This window comes from Polyodon spathula, chromosome 3 (genome assembly GCF_017654505.1).
Source record: "Polyodon spathula isolate WHYD16114869_AA chromosome 3, ASM1765450v1, whole genome shotgun sequence".
NCBI classification, from domain to species: domain Eukaryota; kingdom Metazoa; phylum Chordata; class Actinopteri; order Acipenseriformes; family Polyodontidae; genus Polyodon; species Polyodon spathula.
In genome coordinates this window covers 4043481-4069481 of record NC_054536.1, presented here as the reverse complement: position 1 = coordinate 4069481, position 26001 = coordinate 4043481, and the positions used below count along the sequence as shown (strand labels likewise).

The window sequence follows — 26001 nt, the reverse complement described above, 5'->3', positions numbered from 1 at the left end:
CTTCTAAACAACTCCCTCTTAGAAATCAGGGAAGCGCCCATTCAAACCGGGTACGTTATGCTGTTTTTGGTCTTTTTCAATTTTTTCAATTTAGTTTATCTTATTTTTCCACCATTAAGAAAATAGTTATAAAATATTTATCATATGCAATACATTTGGGTCTTGTACATGTTTTTTTTTTTACTTCTGCAACTTTGTAGTGGACTTCTCATTTTGTCTTGTTCATCATGAATTATTTATTTCTTCTTAGAATTGATTGATTGTTTAAGTTTGCAATGTATAATTAATGGTTTGCAAAAATGTATAATTAATGGTAAATGTACCTCTGTTTGACAATAGGAAAACAAATCACATCCCAATTGATTGCACCTGTACCAAAATCTCACAGCGTACCACTTTAGGGATGCATTTTGAATGGTCTCAGGTGTTGTATCTGTTACTTCAATTGCTAAGCTTTCATTTATTCATTCATTATGCACTGTGCAGCCTAGAAGTGCTTCCTCCATGCGTTTATTATGAACTTTACTCTGCTTTCAGTTATGCCGTTGGGGGCCCTGTTCTCTGTGATGCCTGTAAGCTTTGTTTGTGTATTAAAGAGATTGAATTCATGTGTACACCATAGCTAACAAAATGTAGTCATGGGATTAGCCTGCTTTAAAGCCAGATGTATCCCCAGCAGATTTTTATTTTTGTGGTTGGGTTAGCTTAGTTAGATTAAACACAAGCACAAGAAGTAGCGGGACAGCGTTTAATTCATGTCCGTTAACATGAAAGATATTTCTGTCTTTGCTGGTTTTTGGGGTTTTTTTTTGTATAACTTTCATCCATAACTATAAAACCACTAAACTGTAGAATTTGTAGTATTATATAAGCAGAATAAAGTAGAGGAAACAACGTTTAAATGAAACACACAGGTCTTTTTATTAAATGAAACACACAGGACTGGAACAGACGACAGACTGACACAACCAGGCCACTGCGACGGCATCTAAAGCCAGTCCTTGCAGTCCTGATTGGAGACACGCAGGCATACAATTTGAAACAAATTTTATCAAATGAAGACATAACAGAGATGAATACACAGGCACACAATGACAACTCTACAGTCCGCAGTCCACAGTCCATCCTGCTGCTGCTGCTGGTACACTGTCTCTATTTCTCCATGCCTCCCTACAGCTGTTACAATATATACTGCGTGTGTGTGTGTGTGTGTGTGTGTGTGTGTGTGTGTGTGTGTGTGTGTGTGTGTGTGTGTGTGTGTGTGTGTGTGTGTGTGTGTGTGTGGTAGTGTCTGCAGTCATTTAGATTGCTGTTGTTATAACAAGAAAAGAAATGCACAACTACAAACTGCAGTGCTCGAAACAGACTCACCTACAACCCAAAATGCCTTTTCAGAGTCTTCCAGTAAACTGTGTGGTGATATATTTTGTGTTGGCAGGCATAATCTTAGTAATCAACAGTGAACTGTAACCATTGGAAATAATAATATAAACAATTAAACAAAGCATGGAGCCTTGCAAGATAACAATACAAAACCCTGTGTATGTTTGCCCCAAGTTTACTGGTTTGGTTTTTGTTTAAGTTTTTGTTTTGTTTATTTATCTATTGAGTGGGGAGAGGCGACATAATATAAGTTGATATCCATAGTACTGCTCTATTGCAATTAGATTTAATTTGATCAATTAATTGAAATATTTGAACATTTTATTTCAGTATGTAAATATTTGAAAACAATGAGATATCTTTAACCACTGGTTTATTGGCCTGTTTTGAAGTTATTGAATTGAACATGTTTAGCATTTTCCTGGTTAGAAATCCTCCTCAACCACCATATGGTAATTGCAAGACTTGATACATAATTATACATTTACGGTAATAATTAGGTTTTAGTTTTGGATTATTATTTGGGAATAGTTGTATGATATATATATATAATATATAGATATACTATATATAATAATTACTATTGATATAAATATGATAAATTTACTAAATATAATATATAAATAAAAGAATATATTACATATATTATATATTTTTAAATAGTATTTGTAATACAAAATGACGATATTTCTGCAAAAAATGAAAATATTTTCAAATAATATTTGACTTTGTTCAATTAATATTTAAAAACAAAATTGATTTATTCGAGCATATATCTTTAAATATTTCAACTATTTGAAATAGTTGTTGTTTACAAATAGAATATCAAGTGCAACTATATTTGTCCCAGATCTGGTATGCAGTTCATATAGCTGCATGGTTTGTTACTAGCGTTCTGACAGTAACAATTAGTTGTTCCCTTTTAAAAGTAATAATTATAAAAAAAAGTGTTTCCTGAGCTCAGTAAATCTTAATTAGTCTAGTAAGTGCTCTCTACCACAGCGTCTGTCTGTCACAGTGTCTGGATTAGTGCCTCCATTGAGCTGGCAATTCCATATGGAATCCACTGAAACCTTTTGAATATAGAAGACTATTTATTTATTTATTTATTTTTAAAGCCTACCATGTCTGCTGTCTTCTACAGACCTGTGTCCGTGCACTGCAGCTGTTACTTCATGGTGACAGAGCAGAAATAATTTTAGTGCTCAGTTTTGTTGTGTAGCTGTGTTTGTTTTTATGTTTCTGTAAGCAGAACATGAAAAAAAAAGCAGAGTTGGTGAGATTATAGCGTGATTTCATTAAAGCCCCTTTCACACTGGCATGCCTACCTGGGTCCGGACCCTGGTTCTGGCTACCTGGGTCACAGTCTCACGCAGTGTGAAACCACGTACCTGGGTCATACCTGGGTTGACCTGAGTCCCGACGACCCACCTCAGGATGTGGGTCGACACGCTTTGACCCGGGTTGAGCTAGACAAAATGCATGATGGCCGTTCATGACAGCCACGCCTACAAGGAACATTTCTGTTTATTCTGTTTAGACATATGTTTGTTGATTGAGACACACCATGAGCCAGATTGCAGCAGGGATGAAGACACATTTACTCTGATCAACATTTGGGCCAATGGTTCAATCCAGAGAAGCTTGGATGGAAGCGTCAGTAACAAGCTACTTCCGGGGCATTGTGCACTTGTGTCTGTCACCCAGAGGTTAACCCTGCTTTATCACAAGCAGTGTGAAATCAAGTAGCCGACTTGCATGACACCGGGCCCTGACCCGGGTAGGTTCCGCAAAAGGGGATTTAGACTTTCAGTGGGTTGACCCCCATTTTGAGAACATCTGCCAAGGTTAAATGTAAAAACCAGTGCAGAAAACTTCAACTAATTTACAAAACTACAGGAAGTGTAGCTTTTTTTTTTTTTTTTAAAGTGATCAATCGGAATCAATTTTCACCAAGATCATCCACTCTGATAGATGATTAGCAATGTGTTTCCCTGAGCAGTCAGTAAATGAGTTAATTAGTCTCCTCTTATCATTATTAAGCACCAGTATACGCTATCACCCTTTGATTATACAAATACAACATGCAATGCTATTGGACATGCTTTTAAAGAGCCGAGACATTTAAAAAATCAAATCCATTTTTCCATGAGCTCTCTGTGGGATCTGGGAAACTTACCTTGGAAAAATGAAAATAGCTTTCTTTCTTGTGCAGGGCACAATCTATCCCTGTCTGTCCTGTCCCTTCTTTTTAGATCTCGGTTGTGTTCTTTTTTTTTTAAATATCCACTAGATGGCAGAGTTTTTTTTTACCTTGACTTTCTTATGCATTTTGTCCTTAACTCAGTTATAGGCTCTGACACATTCAGTTTATCTCTTATTTCACGTGTCTTTATGAAGTACTGAGCACATCATGCACCAGGAGTACGATGTAATGTCACAATTGGAATCCCTTGTTTGTAAAAACACATCCAGTGTGGTTGTTGCTATGCTGTATCTAGATCATGTTCAGGGAAACAAAACTGAACCAGGCAACTACAGACCAGTAAGCCTGACTTCTATTATATGCAAACTTATGGAAACTATAATAAGATCCAAAATGGAAAATTACCTATGTGGTAACAGGGTCCTGGGAGACAGTCAATATGGTTTTAGGAAAGGGAGATCGTGTCTAACTAACTTGCTTGATTTTTTTGAGAATGCAACATCGATAATGGATAATTGCAAAGCGTATGACATGGTTTATTTAGATTTCCAGAAAGCTTTTGACAAAGTCCCGCACAAAAGATTAATTCTCAAACTGAACGCAGTAGGGATTCAAGGAAACACATCTACATGGATTAGGGAGTGGTTAACATGTAGAAAACAGAAAGTACTGATTAGAGGAAAAACCTCAGAACGGAGTGTGGTAACCAGCGGTGTACCACAGGGATCAGTATTAGGTCCTCTGCTATTCCTAATCTATATTAATGATTTAGATTCTGATATAGTAAGCAAACTTGTTAAATTTGCAGACGACACAAAAGTAGGAGGAGTGGCAAACACTGTTGCAGCAGCAAAGGTCATTCAAAATGATCTAGACAAGATTCAGAACTGGGCAGACACATGGCAAATGACATTTAATAGAGAAAAGTGTAAGGTACTGCACGCAGGAAATAAAAATGTACATTATAAATATCATATGGGAGATACTGAAATTGGAGAAGGAATCTATGAAAAAGACCTAGCAGTTTTTGTTGACTCAGAAATGTCTTCATCTAGACAATGTGGGGAAGTTATAAAAAAGGCTAACAAGATGCTCGGATACATTGTGAAAAGTGTTGAATTTAAATCAAGGGAAGTAATGTTAAAACTGTACAATGCACTAGTAAGACCTCATCTTGAATATTGTGTGCAGTTCTGGTCACCTTACTGTAAAAAAGATATTGCTGCTCTAGAAAGAGTGCAAAGAAGAGCGACCAGAATTATTCCGGGCTTAAAAGGCATGTCATATGCAGACAGGCTAAAAGAATTGAATCTGTTCAGTCTTGAACAAAGAAGACTATGTGGCAACCTAATTCAAGCATTCAAAATTCTAAAGGGTATTGACAGTGTCGACCCAAGGGACTTTTTCAGCCTGAAAAAAGAAACAAGGACCAGGGGTCACAAATGGAGTTTAGACAAAGGGGCATTCAGAACAGAAAATAGGAGGTACTTTTTTACACAGAGAATTGTGAGGGTCTGGAATCAACTCCCCAGTAATGTTGTTGAAGCTGACACCCTGGGATCCTTCAAGAAGCTGCTTGATGAGATTCTGGGATCAATAAGCTACTAACAACCAAACGAGCAAGATGGGCCGAATGACCTCCTCTCGTTTGTAAACTTTCTTATGTTCTTATGTTCTTATGTTCTCATCAGGGATGGTAATAAGACTCCCATTGCATAGCAGTGTGATCCATTCATGGTTTTACTATGATGTTAATAAGACACACCTGAGTTTGTTGCCAATACACTGAGGCTGTTGGGGCTTGTATTAAAACCTGGAATGGGTGAGTCTTATTCCCATACCTGTCATCACTAGTCAAAAATCTGCATTCCCTACTTGCGAGGACTCATGTTTCTACAGTGTGCAGGACCACACAGGTCTTCCAATCTTAAAGTCTGGAGTTAAAACCTTAAATTCAATGAATGGATCAGCATAACCTGCTTTCCAGTTCGATGAATTGAGTGACAAAAGTGTGCTGTAACGCTATATATTAGGATGCGATGTCTATGAGGAAGAAAATTACAATTCTTTTACACCCCTGTTCGTCAGATTAGTTGGATGAGGATGGTGTGTGGTCCAGTGGTTAAAGAAAACGGCTTCTAACCAGGAGGTTAAAATCCTGGCTCAGCCACTGACTCATTGTGTGATCCTGAGCAAGTCACTTAACCTCCTTGTGCTCGTCTTTCAGGTGAGCTGTTGTTGTAAGTGACTCTGCAGCTGATGCACAGTTCACACACTCTAGTCTCTGTAAGGGTCGCCTTGGATAAAGGCATCTGCTAAATAAACAAATAATAATAATACTGTTTACTCTTATAAAAAAAAATAACAACATGAAGCATATATGAATAGGAGCTATTGTAAATCAAGGTCAGTACATTAGGTCTAGAAACAAAAATGCTTCCCCTCTTGCTTAATTAAGGGCATAGCCTTGCTTTAAATGTTGATGTGTATAGAACTGTATATATCAATCTCATATAGCCTTGCTTTAAATGTTGATGTGTTCAGTACTGTAGATATAATTTTACTGGAAGAGCTCTATAGAGGGAGCAGCAGAAACAGAGCACATTCATCAGCTTTCCACAGGGTTTAGAAGAAACTGCATGCTGAGTTGCAGTTTTCAGTGCTTACAGTCATTTCAGCAGCTGGAAACAGAAAAGCTTGACAGAGCCTCACTCTGGCTGAACACCTACTGAAACCAACACACTTCGGAGCTAGCCTATGTGACAGGGCGGAGGCTGGGCGTCAGCCCACGACCCCGTGCACCGCAAGTGAGCGTCTCAACCACGATGCAAAAGAGCCAGGCTCGTCTGCATGCATGGTTTTAAGCCTTTAACCTCCTCTCAGCGCTAGGGATCAAAATTCATAACAGCAGTGTATCACACAACACTCCTGAAGTCAACGTCCCTTAATAGAGACATACAGAAACAGCACAATATTTGAGTAATTGCAATAAGAATCACGTACTGTAGAATGATTGTAAACACAGCTAAAGAAACAGTACAACATAGTAAAATGATCTCTTGATCTAAAGAGTGGCAGATCTTAATAACACCACCCGAAAACTTGCAACCCTGCTCCATATGCAACCTCGTTTAGCCACCGCTTTATTGTATTTACCTGGGTAGGTGTTATATACAGTAAGGTGGTCTTTTGTGGGGAAAACACCCTTGGGATTAATTGGGAGATAATGAAAGGCAGTATTTAGATGTTTGCTGTCTTGTGCAGCCTATCCTATCGTCGTAGTTTATTTTAGTAACAAGGCTGTTTCGTGGATATCGATATGTTCTGCGGCAATCTCCTGTAAGTAAAGTATTTGTTCAGACAGCATAAAGCAAGCTCACAGAACCCCTTGGCTCAATAGCTGGTCTTCTATAGCCTGTACACAGACAGGTAGAGTGGGGGATTAGTGTGTTGTGTTCTTTTCTTGATGAAAATGTGGTGTTAAGGAAAGGTTCTTGTGTCGTACCTTTTTTGTATAAGAGCCATACCAATGACCAGGGATTTTTCACAGCGTCATACAACACATTCTGCCTAGAACTACAGTACATTAAACACCCTGGGGTACTTCAAAAGAGTCACATTGTGGAGCTCAGTGAGCACAGGAGCCATCCTCTGGACAGCCCTGCCTTAAACTAAACTGTGGTCAAAATAATAAAGGTCTGTTGTTATCTTTTACAGGTGAATGGCAACCACCCAGGGTGTCGGTTTTATTTGGAGATTCGTCGAGAAGAGACTGAATGTCATGAAAATCTCAAAAGGTTCGAGCCACCAGACTCTAAAGGTGAGAACCCACAGAATACAAAGAGGTTTCCTAGAGTTCCACCCAGGGAATCCAAAGAGGTTCCCCCGAGGTCCGCCCACGGAACACAAAGAGGTTCCCCAAAGTTCTGCTCACGGAATACAAAGAGGTTCCCCAGAGTTCTGTCCTTTCCACTCATGTTTGTGAACTCAGCAAATGCCATTTTGTACCACATTTATGCCATTTGTGACACTTACACTTTACATCAAGTGTCTCTAATTACTGTGTGTTTACGTAGTGGTTACTTAGTAAATACATATGTATTTACACATAATTATAATGTTATTATGCATAATTACAATTTACATAACCCAAACTATATACCTAACCCTAACCATAATAATATTCTGATACAAGATTTTACACAAGTATATTGTAACTGCATGATAATGTTGTAATTATGTGTAAGTACACATGTATTTACTAAATAACTACTATGTAAATACACAGTAATTAGAGACAAATTAATTTTACGTTTTTTTTTTTTTTTTTTAACTGAAACATTTAAAATGGCCCGAGCCTCTTACAGCAGTCAGGGGGGTGAACTCCCAGCGGCCCGAGCTCTTACAGCAGTCAGGGGGGTGAACTCCCAGCGGCCTGAGCCTCTTACAGCAGTCAGGGGGGTGAACTCCCAGCGGCCCGTAGCTCTTACAGCAGTCAGGGGGGTGAACTCCCAGCGGCCCGAAGCTCTTACAGCAGTCAGGGGGGTGAACTCCCAGCGGCCCGAAGCTCTTACAGCAGTCAGGGGGGTGAACTCCCAGCAGCCTGAGACTCTTACAGCAGTCAGGGGGGTGAACTCCCAGCGGCCCGAGCCTCTTACAGCAGTCAGGGGGGTGAACTCCCAGCAGCCTGAGACTCTTACAGCAGTCAGGGGGGTGAACTCCCAGCGGCCTGAGACTCTTACAGCAGTCAGGGGGGTGAACTCCCAGCGGCCCGAAGCTCTTACAGCAGTCAGGGGGGTGAACTCCCAGCGGCCTGAGACTCTTACAGCAGTCAGGGGGGTGAACTCCCAGCGGCCCGAAGCTCTTACAGCAGTCAGGGGGGTGAACTCCCAGCGGCCTGAGACTCTTACAGCAGTCAGGGGGGTGAACTCCCAGCGGCCTGAGACTCTTACAGCAGTCAGGGGGGTGAACTCCCAGCGGCCTGAGACTCTTACAGCAGTCAGGGGGGTGAACTCCCAGCGGCCCGAAGCTCTTACAGCAGTCAGGGGGGTGAACTCCCAGCGGCCCGAAGCTCTTACAGCAGTCAGGGGGGTGAACTCCCAGCGGCCCGAAGCTCTTACAGCAGTCAGGGGGGTGAACTCCCAGCGGCCCGAGACTCTTACAGCAGTCAGGGGGGTGAACTCCCAGCGGCCCGAAGCTCTTACAGCAGTCAGGGGGGTGAACTCCCAGCGGCCCGTAGCTCTTACAGCAGTCAGGGGGGTGAACTCCCAGCGGCCTGAGACTCTTACAGCAGTCAGGGGGGTGAACTCCCAGCGGCCTGAGACTCTTACAGCAGTCAGGGGGGTGAACTCCCAGCGGCCTGAGACTCTTACAGCAGTCAGGGGGGTGAACTCCCAGCAGCCTGAGACTCTTACAGCAGTCAGGGGGGTGAACTCCCAGCGGCCTGAGACTCTTACAGCAGTCAGGGGGGTGAACTCCCAGCGGCCCGAAGCTCTTACAGCAGTCAGGGGGGTGAACTCCCAGCGGCCTGAGACTCTTACAGCAGTCAGGGGGGTGAACTCCCAGCGGCCCGAGACTCTTACAGCAGTCAGGGGGGTGAACTCCCAGCGGCCTGAGACTCTTACAGCAGTCAGGGGGGTGAACTCCCAGCGGCCTGAGACTCTTACAGCAGTCAGGGGGGTGAACTCCCAGCGGCCTGAGACTCTTACAGCAGTCAGGGGGGTGAACTCCCAGCGGCCCGAAGCTCTTACAGCAGTCAGGGGGGTGAACTCCCAGCGGCCCGAAGCTCTTACAGCAGTCAGGGGGGTGAACTCCCAGCGGCCCGAGACTCTTACAGCAGTCAGGGGGGTGAACTCCCAGCGGCCCGAGACTCTTACAGCAGTCAGGGGGGTGAACTCCCAGCGGCCCGACGCTTTTACAGCAGTCAGGGGGGTGGACTCCCAGCGGCCCGAAGCTCTTACAGCAGTCAGGGGGGTGAACTCCCAGCGGCCCGAAGCTCTTACAGCAGTCAGGGGGGTGAACTCCCAGCGGCCCGAAGCTCTTACAGCAGTCAGGGGGGTGGACTCCCAGCGGCCCGTGGCTCTTACAGCAGTCAGGGGGGTGAACTCCCAGCGGCCCGAAGCTCTTACAGCAGTCAGGGGGGTGAGCTCCCAGCGGCCCGAAGCTCTTACAGCAGTCAGGGGGGTGAACTCCCAGCGGCCCGAAGCTCTTACAGCAGTCAGGGGGGTGAACTCCCAGCGGCCCGAGCTCTTACAGCAGTCAGGGGGGTGAACTCCCAGCGGCCCGTAGCTCTTACAGCAGTCAGGGGGGTGAACTCCCAGCGGCCCGAAGCTCTTACAGCAGTCAGGGGGGTGAACTCCCAGCGGCCCGAGACTCTTACAGCAGTCAGGGGGGTGAACTCCCAGCGGCCCGAAGCTCTTACAGCAGTCAGGGGGGTGAACTCCCAGCGGCCCGAAGCTCTTACAGCAGTCAGGGGGGTGAACTCCCAGCGGCCCGAAGCTCTTACAGCAGTCAGGGGGGTGAACTCCCAGCGGCCCGAAGCTCTTACAGCAGTCAGGGGGGTGGACTCCCAGCGGCCCGAAGCTCTTACAGCAGTCAGGGGGGTGAACTCCCAGCGGCCCGAAGCTCTTACAGCAGTCAGGGGGGTGGACTCCCAGCGGCCCGTGGCTCTTACAGCAGTCAGGGGGGTGAACTCCCAGCGGCCCGAAGCTCTTACAGCAGTCAGGGGGGTGAACTCCCAGCGGCCCGAAGCTCTTACAGCAGTCAGGGGGGTCTCATTGGGTTTGCTCCTTTGGAGTTGTTATACTATTTCAAGCCTCAGAAATCATCTGTAATCTAAATGTCAAATGATCAGTGGTCATGACCAGTAACATGCCATATACCTGGCATGTTTTTGTTTCTCTTCTCAACGACATTTAGAATTGGTTGTGCATAGATGCTCCTCTAGTATTCAATGCATTCGGTTAATGTTTTTTATTTGTAGCCTATGAAAATTTGATTGAGGATATTTCATCCTAAAGCTGAATCTGACATCTCACTGCTGCAGCACCTGTGCTGACATCTTTTGCCTTTTGTGATGTATGTCCTGGGTAATGTGATTTTAATTGCACAATACAAAAACAAAACAAACAAATAACAAAACAAAATCAAATCAAATACCTAACCTAACAGTGAAATCTGCAAAATGTCCAACTTGTAATGTGCCTGCTTCTGATGAGCCTATCCCCCTGTAAATCAACAATGAGCATTATATTCAAGTACAGATCTGTCATCCTTAGAGGCAGTTCAAATCTGCGGATAACTGAATTCCTTGGAAACAGTGGAATGTGCAGGCTCCCGTGGAATTCGCAGTCTTCTTGTTCTGCCTGCGACAGGGCACTGAAACCTGTTTGGTCAGTGCGACACACTGCACGTTTTGGGATGCCAGAGAGGAGTGCATTACAGTAAACAATTCTTGAAGAAACAGGCATGTGTTAGTATCTCACCGTCAGATAAGGAAATAACAGGTCTCAGAATTTGGCTGTTTCTTAAGTGATAGAAGGCTACTTTAGAAACTTCCCTAATATGAGACTCAAATTATAAATCAGGATCAAAGATAACCCCCCAATTTTTTATTTCAGTTTTTAGGATTTGATTTGCTCATGCAATCTTACATTTTGTAATTGGTTATGGGAATTCTGAATTCTGAATTCAACAATAGGAAGTTTTGAGATCCAGCACTTCATATCAGTAAGGCAAGTAGCAAATAACACCCCAACAGAAGTGTCACCAGGTATTAAAGACAAATACAGCTGGGTGTCATCCACATAGCAGTGGAAGTTCATACCATGTTTCTTAACAATATCACCCAATGGTAACATGTATAATAAAAAAAGCAATGGACCCAGAATAGAACCTTGTGGAACACCGCAATTAACTTCGGTCAAGACAAATTGATACCTATCAGATAGGTAGAATGAAACGAGGATAAGACAAAGCCAGACAGACCCATTAAGTATTTGAGCCAATTTAATAAGATGGAGTGGTCTACGGTATCAAAAGCAGCACTTGGATCAAGAAGAATTGGAACTGATGGAAAGCAAAAGTCAGAGCTTATCAGCAGGTCATTTACAACTTTGACACGGGCTGCCTCTGTACAATGTGCAGCACGAAATCCAGACTGAAATTTCTCCGATACACCATTAGAGTTAAAAAAAAAAAAAAAAAAATTGTACTTGAAATGCAACAACCCTCTCTAAAACCTTGTCTAAGAATGGACGATTGGAGATGGGCCTGTAGTTATTAATGAGTTTAGGATCCAAGTTGTGTTTCCTGAGCGTTGGCTTTACTATAGCTAACTTAAGTGCTGAGGGAACAATACTTAATAATTTTGTAGGAATGGGGTCAAGAGAACACGCTGTAATTCTCATGTGCTGAATCAGAGCTGTCAGCTCTTGAAGGATAATCAAAAAAAGACCCCCATAGTCACTTTAGAGGCACCAATAGGTAATACTGTGCAACAAACCTCCTTAATAGAGTATGTTTGTGGAATCTGATTAAGTGATAGAGCCCGTCGATGTGGGCTCTACTGGGTGGTAGATGAGCGCGCCTGGAGTTATGGGTCCCGAGTCTTAGGTGAGGTCGCTAATAAAAGTCAAGGTTATCTACCACACAGTAGAGCCCGCATCGAGAGGGCTCTATCGCTATTAGAAAATGATTTATTTCTTTATTTTCTCTTTAAAAAAAACTTTAAACCCTATATTTACTTCTGATTGAACTTCTGATATTTCGCCAGGTAACATCCGGCTGCGGAAAATAGTCTGTAACATAATTAGAATAGAAAAACGACATACACGTAGAGAAAACATTATTATTATTATTATTATTATTATTATTATTATTATTATTATTATTATTATTATTATTATTATTGCTAACATATTTATTTATTGGGGTCTTATTCTTATTGTAATTTATCTGGGCATGTACAATTGTTGAATAGTCTGTGTAGTATTGAGTCTGACTGGAAGCTTGTTGTTGGAGGCGGGGCGTCATTCAAGCAGGCTGGGAGTGGATTGGCTGGTGCGGAAAGAACTGAAACAGGGTTGGCAGTTTGATTGGCTGGTTTAGAGGGAGGGTGTTGTTTGGATCCAGCAGATGACAGAATTGTGGCCCAATCATGTCTTCCCTGTTGATTTGCTGTCCAGTAGCTGCGAATTGAGCCTTCATTACGATGTCCTGTCACAGATATGATTTCCCTTGTCTCTAGATCAGCGTCAGAAAATATGTTTAAGTAACTTTTTATGTTAGTTGTAGATTAGTTGTAGATTAGAATGTGATTTAAAATAGAGGATTGATTTAAAATTTAATTCGCAGTTAAGCATTTCAACATTCCAGTGGGCATCTGTGCAAAATAGAAGCCCGCTAGATCTGGGCTGTTCACACTCAGTCGTTTTCTAATGTGTAGTATTTTATTTTTAAAGTGATTTAAGAATTCATTACAGCTGGGAATAAAACCAGTATCAAAGGTGGAACTATTTGGAGAAGGATTAATTAATTTATCAATTGTAGCAAAAATAAATCTGGGATTATTTTTATTAGTTTCAATTAAGTTAGAGTAATAAGTCTTCCTATATTTAGCCAAGTGGTCCTTCCATATAGTGTAGTGAACATGCAGTTTCGTTACGCGCCATCTTCATTCTAATTTCCCACCCTCATATTTCAAATTGTGAGCAGCATCATTAGACCACGGTGAGCTTTTTTTTTTTAAAACACCCCCTGAGTTTTGACTGGCGCTACAACATGTAAGGTACCAGTTGATGAGGTGTTGTAGGTATTCACCATCTTATCTACAGAGAAGCCCTCCGGGATTGATAATAAACTCAATATATCTGAAAATTTACCAGCAGTTAAGGAATTAATATCCCGAGATGTAAGCATACGTTCCATGGATTCTGTAGTTATTGGTATGCTGACCTCAAAAAGAACAGCAAGATGGTCAGAAATGGTGAGATCTGTAGTTAATACATTTTTAAGAACTAACCCACGAGAGATTGCCAGGTTAGAGTATGACCATTGTCGTGTGTGGGACCTTTTACATACTGGAGTGCATTGATTGGATTATTGACCACATTGTCAAACAGGTAACACGCAATACAGAACTGAAAAGCCAGAGCACTTGTTGATATGTTTTTTTTTGGTTTTTTGTTTTTTTTCAAGCGCTCTATCTGCAGTGATTTAGAGGACAGATCTCAAACCCCAGAGCAGTAGAGCGGCCATTTTCAAAAAGACTTTGAAACAAACTAAGGATGTGAACAATAAAAACAAAAAAAAAAATGACAGGAACGTTATTTAAACAGTTGTAGCAATACATGGAGATGCGTAGCGATATATATTTTGGGCCCACACTGCTTACACTTTAAGGTAAAACCCCAAGAAAAAAAAACAAACAGCATGAACAATTACAAAAAGAAACCCTCAGAACCATTGTAGTCATCAGAACAAGGTAATTTCTTCATTTGGGGCTAGTTACTCTGAATTTGTTTCAGTGCCACATTGCGTTCCCCTCTGGCTGTGTCGGTGGTACACATCACAAGCTCCATCATCTTCAATTAGGCCTCCTGGGGGTGGAGTTTATTTTTGTTTAAAGAAAAAAAAAAGACTAAACAGAAATACATTCTTGTTTTATTAGTAAAACAATCAAGCTTAGTGTGGCGCATACTTAGCTTCCCGGTCCCTGTACCACCACCCTATACATGCCAACTGTCCCTACATGGTTCGGACAGTCCCGGTTTCCTAGCAAATATCCCGTGTCCCAATGTATAGGAAGAAAATAAATGCTGATATTTACTCATAGAAAAAAAAAAATTATTCTGCACAATAGAGTTAGTGAAAACCACACGCTGTGCTCTTTGTACGGCTGGCACATCTGCTGATCACTAACTTATACAAAGGGAAGAACGCTTCATTGTGTCTGTGTTTACTATCATTTGGGGGCTGCGTCTGTTGTATGATAATGGGTGTTTTTTGTGTATAATCCCTATCATGTGTATGATGAGTATGACATTTATATCCATTGCTTCAGGCACAAAAGTACAATTTCCCTTTTGAGAAGTGAGCTAACTTTTCCATCACTATGGCTTTTGCTTCTGTTTTAGTTTCTGTTGCAATGGTAGAAATCCCACTGATGCAAACAGACAGCTGGTAATAACACATTGGCAACATTTTATTTACTGTCTGGTGCATTGAGACTCTCTTCAAGACTTCATCAAAGCTGATTGAGACAGAAAATCATGTCAAGAGATCATTTAAGCATGTTCTACACCTAGGGCTCTGTGGCATTTCATTAAATACATCTTTAATCAGGTTCACGGGTTTTTAGGGCACACACCAAAAACTGCAATTTGTGCAGTGTTTGTAAACCCCTACACTGGCTAAACAACACACGACCATACACAGTGCTCACCCGTTATAACACGCCTCATTATAGTGAGGAATCTGTTATAACACGCCTCATTATAGTGCGGAATCTGTTATAACACGCCTCATTATAGTGAGGAATCTGTTATAACACGCCTCATTATAGTGCGGAATCTGTTATAACACGCCTCATTATAGTGAGGAATCAGTTATAACACGCCTCATTATAGTGAGGAATCAGTTATAACACGCCTCATTATAGTGAGGAATCAGTTATAACACGCCTCATTATAGTGCGGAATCAGTTATAACACGCCTCATTATAGTGAGGAATCTGTTATAACACGCCTCATTATAGTGCGGAATCAGTTATAACACGCCTCATTATAGTGAGGAATCTGTTATAACACGCCTCATTATAGTGAGGAATCAGTTATAACACGGTAGGGTCATGACTCCCATTTGCTCCACAATGCCATTACAGCAGCTCTTTTATACTCATTATAAGGGAGAACACAAACAGCACGGTCTTGTAACTATGGCTCCCCACTAAAGCTTTATAAAGGGTGAGCAGTGTATTTTTAAAAAGGATTACTATTATTATTGTATTGTTTATTATTATTATTATTATTAGTAGTAGTATTAGTAGCAGTTGTGGTAGGAGTAGTAGTAAGAACACAGAGACAGTGTTTTTTTGTTGTCTTTATTTAAATTTATGTAACAAATAAATCTGTGTCTGCAGCTAATGTAGGTTCTTAGAGACAAAAAATAGATCTGAGGATTTACAAAAAAAAAAGATTGCCCAGAAAGTGCTTGTACCTACCAGGTTGAGAAAATGCAATCTGACATTGAATCGGACATCAGGTCAGATGTTTTCACCTTTAGCTATAAAAAGAACAGTGCGCTTTAAAGGTCCAACCAAGAGAGATGCAAACAGAAATGCCATTCAGATGTGAGTCGATGCAGAAACCTATAAAAGAAGATTAAAGCTGGCTCACTTGAATGAAAGCACTCTCATTTTACAACCTCCTCTGATATCTCGATAGACACAGCTATATTTTGCAAAATTGCTGGCTTTGAAGTTACGTTTAGGAATACTAAATTCAATGCTATTGAGTCTTTAATAGTTATGTCGGTGATGGCTTTGAAGTTGAAGTTTAATTGTGTTTTTTTAAAGACATTAATTTTGAGACATTATTAGGATATTAAAACAATTATAATTTTAATTAAACTCACATCTGTATATAATCAACTAATGCCTAGCATTAGGGAACTTCTATCAGTAGTATCATGAGCAACTGTTTATAAAAATGTCATCTTTTTTTATTTGGTGTTCTCATGAATTTGATAGAAGTTTGTATTTATACATTCTGTTATACTGGCTAAAAATCACAACAGAATAAAAAAAAAAACATTCATGGGCAGTCATGTTTATAAAGATATTGTAGCGTTGCGTGCAAATGAAGGAGTCTCACTCAGGATTTGCAGGTTGAATTTATGGTTTATTAAGACGGGACTCTATACTGGGTAGGTATAAATGTGCTACTTTACCAGCCAGTGGTAGAACTACAACTGAGCAGCGTAGTGCTACTCAGACTGTGGCAAATAATACAATTAAATCAAAGTCCAAAGCACACTGTTTTGGCTCGTCCTTTTTAATCCCGCTTCTCTTTGGCTGTTTCTTCTGCTCTTCTCAGTCTCTCTGTTCCTCTTACTCCACCAGCAGCCTGTTCGTCTCAGCAGCCCGCTACTTATCCCTGCGTCCAGGTCATGCCCCCAGTGCACCAACCACCAATCCCATGCAGACACAGCTTCCCACTCTCGATCTCCTGATGGTTGCAACATCTCATCCCTGTTTGTGCCAACTGGGTACCACTCGCACGGCAAGCCGAGCCCCTGATTGGTGACGATTCTCCTGTCTCTGACGCCCCTGAACACCAGTTGCAACTGAACTGTTGAACGTGGGTCACAAAACCTTCCGGTTACAGTAGACCCAGAGTGATTGCAATAGATTCATGTTCGTTGCAGGGGATATTTATAATACTTTTCGCTGTAAAATCCCTGGTAATTAGCCCTGGCCCACTGTATTTCACATTTGGTGTTGTTTGTTTAAGACTATTAACGTATAATGTGAATGATTGCTTGCTAGGAAATTATTTTATTACAGAAATGCTAACACAGTATAGGGTTTCATTAGTTTTATACAATATTAATGGATTCAATATCAAATCAAATTTTTATTTCTAAAATGCCTTTCATGGCAAGCCATCCCAAGACTCTTTTAACAAGAAAAAGGACATTTGGAAGTACATTTAATACAATAAAAATAATATAAACAATAAAAACAGCAAGCGAAAACAGCATTTTAAAATTAAAGCAAATAAAAGCAACAGATGAGGAACTGAAACCGAATAAATAGGAATAAATCTATATAGAAAAAGAAATATTGCAAAGATATAAAAGCCCTATTATAAAAGCATGTTTTTAATTTATTTTTAAAAATTGCCAATCTAGGTGCATCTCTCACTGTGCATGGTAGAGCATTCCAGAGTTCAGGTGCCCTATGACTGAATGCTCTAACCTGTTCTTTGCTTTAAAATCCTTGGGACAGATAGCAGCCCTGCATCTTGGGATTGGAGTGGCTGGCCAGAGGGATACAGGATTAAAAGATCCTTCAAACAGGCAAACCGTTTAGGGTTTTATAGGCGATAAGAACGGCCTTAAAGACAATCCTGGACAGCACCAGGAGCCAGTGGAGGTCTGCTAACACTGGGGTAATGTGCTCACTTGTTTTGTTTTAGTTAGCACCCTGGCTGCAGCATTTTGTACAAGCTGCAATCGTGACAGAACACAGTTTGGAATACCGGAGAACAGGGCATTGCAGTAAATCCTAGAAGATATGAAGGCATGCATAAATCTCTCAGCATCGTGCTGTGAAAGGAAGCGCCTCACCTTGGCAATATGTCTAAGGTGAGAGAAACATACTTTAATGAGAGTATGGGAAAACACTCCTCTGTGATCTTTTGATCCCAAAATCATTATCTCTGTTTTATCTGAATTAAACATAAGAAAATTATTAGACATCCATAGCTTGATGTCAGCAAGACAGCTTATCACTTTTTTTTATAGAAGAGACACCACCTGGTTTTAGAGACAGATATAGCTGGGTGTCATCAGCATAGCAGTGAAAGTTGACCCCATGTCTACGGACAATGTCACACATGGGCAGCATATATAATGAAAATACAATTGGCCCAAGAATAAATATGATTTCTCTAATTCACTGGACGCTTGCTATTAAGATAAATTGCCATTGTAAATTATGAACAAGGGGAAATTCTTAAACTGTAACCCAAGGAGATCTGTATTGAATTGATCTGTTAGTGCAGTTGCCTCTTCATTTTTTTTTTTCTCCATTGTTGGCACTGGGCCCAGGGCGTGAAATTAAGCAGTGATAGTTCTGGCAGGGAACTCACTTTAAACTCAGATCAAATCAAGTAAATATCAGGCATATTTTATGCCATTCCAATACCAGACTACATTTTCAACCGAATAACTTGTTTCTTATTTCTCCCTCGATAAACAATATGTCCAGTGATCAGCAAGGGAAGAATTTCTGTCTTTTACAAAAAAAATGTTGTGTGCCTATGACAAAGTGCACTCCCCTGTGTATATTATCTGTTATATGTTGTGTGTGGTGTATTAAATGTTGGTGTACAGTCATTGGTACACGGGATATAAACGGGTCTGTGTAACACGAGTGTTTAAAATGTATATTTGTATTTAGGCACGAGGATTGCACAGCACTTCACGTGCAAGTAAAACGTAATAATATGTGAGCACGGGGAATTGCACTTTATTAATTCACGTGCAGTTGTTTAGCAATCGAGTCTCGGTACAGCTGCATAAAAGCAGCATGTTTTCACCCACTCGGGTTTGGGTGTTCGGTGAGTGGAGAATGGGAGAGAGAGGAGGATAATTAGAATTAAATATCAATTGCTATTGCGTGCTGGTGGGACCAGCACGATACTTGTTTATTTTTCTGCTCACCGTGTTTGTTAGTGTGTCTGTCCGTGCCCCGTGTTTGTCTGTATAGTCGGTTTTTGTGTATCTGTTTATTTTGGCGTGGAGTGCCGTGTCCTGTTGCTGTTTGTTTAAACTGTTTATTTTTTCAATAAACCGGCGCCAGCAGGCGTCATCATCATTTCATTTAATCCGCCTCCCATGCAGACACGGCTACCCACCCTCGATCCCCTGATGGTTGCAACATCTCGTCCCTTTTGTGCCAACAGTGTTGCAACTGGGTACCACTCGCACTGCAAACCGAGCCCCTGATTGGTGGCGATTCTCCTGTCTCTGACGTCCCTGCAACTGAACTGCTGACCATGGGTCACAGAACCTTCCAGAACTTGGTTACGGTAGACCCAGGCTTGTTACAATAGGTTCATGTTCGTTGCAGGGGATATTTGTAATACTCCCTGTACATTCACTTTGTAAAATCCCTGGTAATTAGCCCTGGCTCACTGTATTTCACATTTGGTGTTGTTTGTTTTTTGACTATTAATGTATAATGTGAATGATTGCTTGCTAGGAAATTATTTTATTACAGAAATGCTAGCACAGTATAGGGTTTCATTAGTTTTATACAATATTAATGGATTCAATATGATTTCATTAATTCACCGGATGCTTGCTATTAAGATAAATTGCCATTGTAGATGATGAACGAGGGGAAATTCTTAAACTGTAACCCAAGGAGATCTGTATTGAATTGATCTGTTAGTGCAGTTGCCTCTTCATTTTTTTTTCTCCCTTGATGGCACTGGGCCCAGGGCGTGAAATTAAGCAGTGATAGTTCTGGCAGGGAACTCACTTTAACTTTAGATCAAATCAAGTAAATATCAAGCATATTTTATGCCCTTCCAATACCAGCCTACATTTTCAACCGAATAACTTGTATCTTATTTCTCCCTCGATAAACAATATGTCCAGTGATCAGCAAGGGAAGAATTTCTGTCTTTTACAAAAAAAAAAGTTGTGTGCCCAATTATGCAGCATGCAATATGTTTAATATAGTACTGTTGTCTTGTCTATGTTTTAATAAATAACACCGTGTAACAAATATATATATTTTTTTGTTCCTGGGTAGTAAGTGTTATATAATCGTAAATCTCGAAAAACTACTCACTTCTAAATCTTTTGTAGTCATTTTTGTATTACTTTAGTATAAATACATGTTAATTTGGATTCATATGTTGTTTTTTTCTGACTTTATGTGAATGAAAAGACACACATTTGCCCGTTTTCTCATTGGAAATAGTGATATTTTGAAATATCACTGTCCTGGTCACAAAAGCAAAGTTTGTGGGGAATAATAGCCATTTTCTATACTTTTGAGGCATAGGCAATTAGGAAATAACACTTACTACCCAGGAACAAAAACTGTGTTACACAGTGTAATCTATCACATGAGCTTCCTGAGTGAACTGCAATTCACATTATGATATGAATTACACTGAGCTAAAAAAAACCTGTGCTATAGTAAGAATAAATTAGTTATCCAGGTGGATGGTTTGAGAAAGGTCAGTGGATTTTCTGCACTGGAAACGTTTGAATTTATCAGACACTGAGATCTGAGGCTGTGAAGACATAGTTGTCAATTGCATGGGACCCTGTTATGTCCCTTCACAGCTGGAATTGTGTTCATCGTGCTGCCTGGTGTCAGGAATGGGGAGCTAATGGGAACACAGTGTGCAGGACTGTAGAGAGGGCCCTTATACAAGGGGACCATAGCAAAAGCAGAGCAAAGTAATGAGGAATTGAAAACATGGTAAAGTAACAGGAAGCATTGTAAAGCACAGAGAGCTATGGTGAATCATAGGGAATCATTGTAAATATCAGAGAGCTATGGTGAATCATAGGGAATCATTGTAAATATCAGAGAGCTATGGTGAATCATCGAGAAACATTATAAATATCAGAGAGCTATGGTGAATCATAGGGAATCATTGTAAATATCAGAGAGCTATGGTGAATCATCGAGAAGCATTGTAAAGCCCAGAGAGCTATAGTGAATTATATTGCAAAAGAAATACAAAAAATATGGCATGGGAAAGCTGCAAAATGATTGTGCAAATTTGCGGTGTTAATCTTTTTCAAGGGCCTATGGGTTTCATAGGCAAGAGCAGTTAAAATAGTTTGGGTAATATTGCTTAAACAGTGTGGGCCCAAAAGTGAAATCACCAGAATGGCTTTGTTTTAAGATACTTTGGTTAAACTACATTGAGAATATATTAATTCTAAGATTAATGTGCTTTATGTCGAAGAAATAGTGTCTCATCAGATTATAGTTGAGTAGCTCACAAAGCCTGTATGACATTATTGCTTTTGGAGCGTAACATGTCAACATGGTTTAAACAAGGAGAAACAATTGTAACATGTTAGAAGGTTGACATTAACAATGTATATTTCACACATCATAAAATACAGCAGTTTACATGTACTGTACATTTAATTATAAAAATGGGGCAACCCTTATTTAAAACGAAACAAAAAAAAAATGGATTAAACTACCTGGATTTTTATATTTACACATTGTTTCAATTTAAATACTAATAATACAACAATTGAAATTCTTCTGTATTTGTATTTGCCATTGTTATTTCAATCAGTTTTACTGTACAGGTATAGGTATGGATTTAGTAGCTGCATAGAAGGAGAGACTAATCCAGGCCTTTACTGTGCTGCTCCAGTAAATTAGAGTGCAACAATCCTGGCTCATTGCATTTTAGCAATCATTACTGAAAAATAAAACTAAAAGTAATTCTAAAGTATTTGTTTGCCTTTTTTCCATATAATATTCTGATTGCCTCGTCTATTTGGTTGTCCATGTATTTTGTTCATCTCTCTAGAGGTGCGTTGCTACAAATGCAAAGTCTCTGTGTCTGAAATAATTTCAATGATCCCTACTGAAGTAAGCTACTGCAGTGCATCTCCATACAGTACCGGGTCTGACTGTACTCTGTATAGCAGTGTACGACTGGAAAAGGAATACAAGCTTCTTTTAAACTGAGAACACAAGCAACTAGAAAAAGCTCAACAACAACAGCAACTTCAACGATAAGTGAAGACTGTCCCAAAGAGTTTAACACAAAGAACTGTTAAAACAGCAACTATAATGCTAAGGGAAGACTGTCCCAAAGAGTTTAACACAAAGAACTGTTAAAACAGCAACTATAATGCTAAGGGAAGACTGTCCCAAAGAGTTTAACACAAAGAACTGTTAAAACAGCAACTATAATGCTAAGGGAAGACTGTCCCAAAGAGTTTAACACAAGAACTGTTAAAACAGCAACTATAATGCTAAGGGAAGACTGTCCCAAAGAGTTTAACACAAAGAACTGTTAAAACAGCAACTATAATGCTAAGGGAAGACTGTCCCAAAGAGTTTAACACAAAGAACTGTTAAAACAGCAACTATAATGCTAAGGGAAGACTGTCCCAAAGAGTTTAACACAAAGAACTGTTAAAACAGCAACTATAATGCTAAGGGAAGACTGTCCCAAAGAGTTTAACACAAAGAACTGTTAAAACAGCAACTATAATGCTAAGTGAAGACTGTCCCAAAGAGTTTAACACAAAGAACTGTTAAAACAGCAACTATAATGCTAAGGGAAGACTGTCCCAAAGAGTTTAACACAAAGAACTGTTAAAACAGCAACTATAATGCTAAGTGAAGACTGTCCCAAAGAGTTTAACACAAAGAACTGTTAAAACAGCAACTACAATGCTAAGGGAAGACTGTCCCAAAGAGTTTAACACAAAGAACTGTTAAAACAGCAACTATAATGCTAAGGGAAGACTGTCCCAAAGAGTTTAACACAAAGAACTGTTAAAACAGCAACTATAATGCTAAGGGAAGACTGTCCCAAAGAGTTTAACACAAAGAACTGTTAAAACAGCAACTACAATGCTAAGGGAAGACTGTCCCAAAGAGTTTAACACAAAGAACTGTTAAAACAGCAACTACAATGCTAAGGGAAGACTGTCCCAAAGAGTTTAACACAAAGAACTGTTAAAACAGCAACTATAATGCTAAGGGAAGACTGTCCCAAAGAGTTTAACACAAAGAACTGTTAAAACAGCAACTATAATGCTAAGGGAAGACTGTCCCAAAGAGATTAACACAAAGAACTGTTAAAACAGCAACTATAATGCTAAGTAAGACTGTCCCAAAGAGTTTAACACAAAGAACTGTTAAAACAGCAACTATAATGCTAAGGGAAGACTGTCCCAAAGAGTTTAACACAAAGAACTGTTAAAACAGCAACTATAATGCTAAGTGAAGACTGTCCCAAAGAGTTTAACACAAAGAACTGTTAAAACAGCAACTACAATGCTAAGGGAAGACTGTCCCAAAGAGTTTAACAAAGAACTGTTAAAACAGCAACTACAATGCTAAGGGAAGACTGGTCTCGTTTGAAGTGCTTTTTAAAACCCCAAAAGTAATGACTAAAGCGAAGGTTTACAATTTTAGAAAAGCAAACTATGAAGGTATGAAACAGAGACTAACAGAAGCAGATTGGAGTAAAATAGAGAAAACACCCACAGAAAAAGGATGGCTGTTCTTCAAAAATGTAGTACTAGAGGCGCAAAACAATTACATCCCTAAAGTAGACAAAATGGTTTAATAGATCAATTTTAAAAAATATTCAGCGAAAAAAGGCACTTTACAGAGCATTAAAAAGGGACCAAAAACAAAATACACAGAAAGAGTACACAGAACTGCAAACGCAAGTCAAAAAGGAAGTTAGAAAGGCCAAGAGAGAAATAGAAGTGAACATTGCTAAGGGCGCTAAAACCAATTCCAAAATGTTTTTCCAATATTACAACAGCAAGAGAACATTCAAAGAGGAGGTTAAATGTCTAAGAGATACAAATGGGAAAATTATAGATGAAGAAAAAAAAAAGCAAATATATTAAATAATTACTTTTCATAAGTTTTTACAAAGGAAGATACAGACAACATGCCCCACATGTCATCCAGTTCCTATTCAGTTTTAAATAACTTTAGCATAACCGAGGCAGAAGTGTTAAATGGACGAGGAGCTCTTAAAATAAACAAATCCCCTGGGCTGGATGAGATCCTCCCAATAGTACTCAAAGAAATGAAAGGTTATTTACAAACCACTAACCAAGCTCATGCAACAGTCTCTTGACACAGGGGTTGAACCGACAGACTAGAAAATTGCAAACGTAATATCGATCCACAAAAAGGGAAACAAAACTGAACCAGGTAACTACAGACCAATAAGCCTGACTTCTATTATATGCAAACTTATGGAAAATATAATAAGATCCAAAATGAAAATTACCTCTATGGTAACAGTATCCTGGGAGACAGTCAACATGGTTTTAGGAAAGGGAAATCGTGTCTAACTAACTTGCTTGATTTTTTTGAGGATGCAACATCAATAATGGTTAATTGCAAAGCATATGACATGGTTTATTTAGATTTCCAGAAAGCTCTTGACAAAGTCCTGCATAAAAGATTAATTCTCAAACTGAACACAGTAGGGATTCAAGGGAGTGGTTAACATGTAGAAAAAAGTACTGATTAGAGGAGAAACCTCAGAACGGCGTGTGGTAACCAGTGGAGTGCCACAGGGATCAGTATTAGGTCCTCTGCTCTTCCTAATCTACATTAATGATTTAGATTCTGGTATAGAAAGCAAACTTGTTAAATTTGCAGAAGACACAAAAATAGGAGGAGTGGCAAACATGGCAAATGACATTTAATAGAGAAAAGTGTAAGGTACTGCACACAGGAAATAAAAATGTGCATTATAAATATCATATGGGAGATAATGAAATTGGAGAAGGAATCTATGAAAAAGACCTAGGAGTTTTTGTTGACTTAGAAATGTCTTCATCTAGACAATGTAGGGAAGCTATAAAAAAGACCAACAAGATTCTTGGATACATTGTTAAACGTGTTGAATTTAAATCAAGGGAAGTAATGTCAAAACTGTACAATGCATTAGTAAGACCTCATCTTGAATACTGTGTTCAGTTCTGGTCACTTCGCTACAAAAAGGATATTGCTGCTCTAGAAAGAGTGCAAAGAAGAGCGACCAGAATTATTCCGGGCTTAAAAGTCATGTCATATGCAGACAGCTAAAAGAATTGAATCTATTCAGTCTTGAACAAAGAAGACTACGCGGCAACCTAATTCAAGCATTCAAAATTCTAAAAGGTATTGACAATGTCGACCCAAGGGACTTTTTCAACCTGAAAAAAGAAACAAGGACAAGGGTCACAAATGGAGATTAGACAAAGGGGCATTCAGAACAGAAAATAGGAGGCACTTTTTTACACAGAGAATCATGAGGGTCTGGAATCAACTCCCCAGTAATGTTGTTGAAGCTGACAACCTGGGATCCTTCAAGAAGCTGCTTGATGAGATTCTGGGATCAATAAGCTACTAACAACCAAACGAGCAAGATGGGCCGAATGGCCTCCTCTCGTTTGTAAACTTACTTATGTTCTTATGTTCTTAAGACGGTCCCAAAGAGCTTAACACAAAGAACTGTTAAAACAGCAGGTCAACGGCTAAAACAAGCATGTCTGAAATACATGCCAAACTGCTGGCCAGCACAGCCACGATCACACATTTTTATATTCCAACTCAAATAAAAAGGTCTTAAAGTGAATAATGGACTGAGGAAGAGTATTCCAGAGTCCTGGGGCAGAGCAATTAAAAGCTTTGTCATTCTGTGTGTGGTTTGTCTTAGCTCTGTGTTCTGCAAGCAGACGCTGGATTTACGACTCTAGGGAGTGAAGGGACTGGTAAGGACACAAGGGGCTTAACCGCTTGCATTTTTGTAGAGTAAGAGCCAGATTTTAAAATCGATCCCTTGGTGAACTAGTAGTCAGTGACAGGATTTCAAAGTTAAATTCATCCGAGCAAAATTCATCCTAGATAAATTCACCCAAGCTAAATTCACCCCAGCTAA

At 40.1% G+C, this 26001-nt stretch overlaps 1 protein-coding gene across 1 annotated transcript in view; it reads left to right on the top strand.

Annotated features, from left to right (window-relative positions):
• LOC121310508 (vasoactive intestinal polypeptide receptor 2-like) overlaps positions 1 to 26001 on the top strand; it is a 78710-nt gene that overhangs the window by 1666 nt on the left and 51043 nt on the right. Inside the window, exon 2 of the mRNA XM_041243644.1 lies at positions 7307 to 7409. Coding sequence (XP_041099578.1) covers positions 7307 to 7409 — 103 coding nt within the window. The remainder of the gene's footprint in view (positions 1 to 7306; positions 7410 to 26001) is intronic.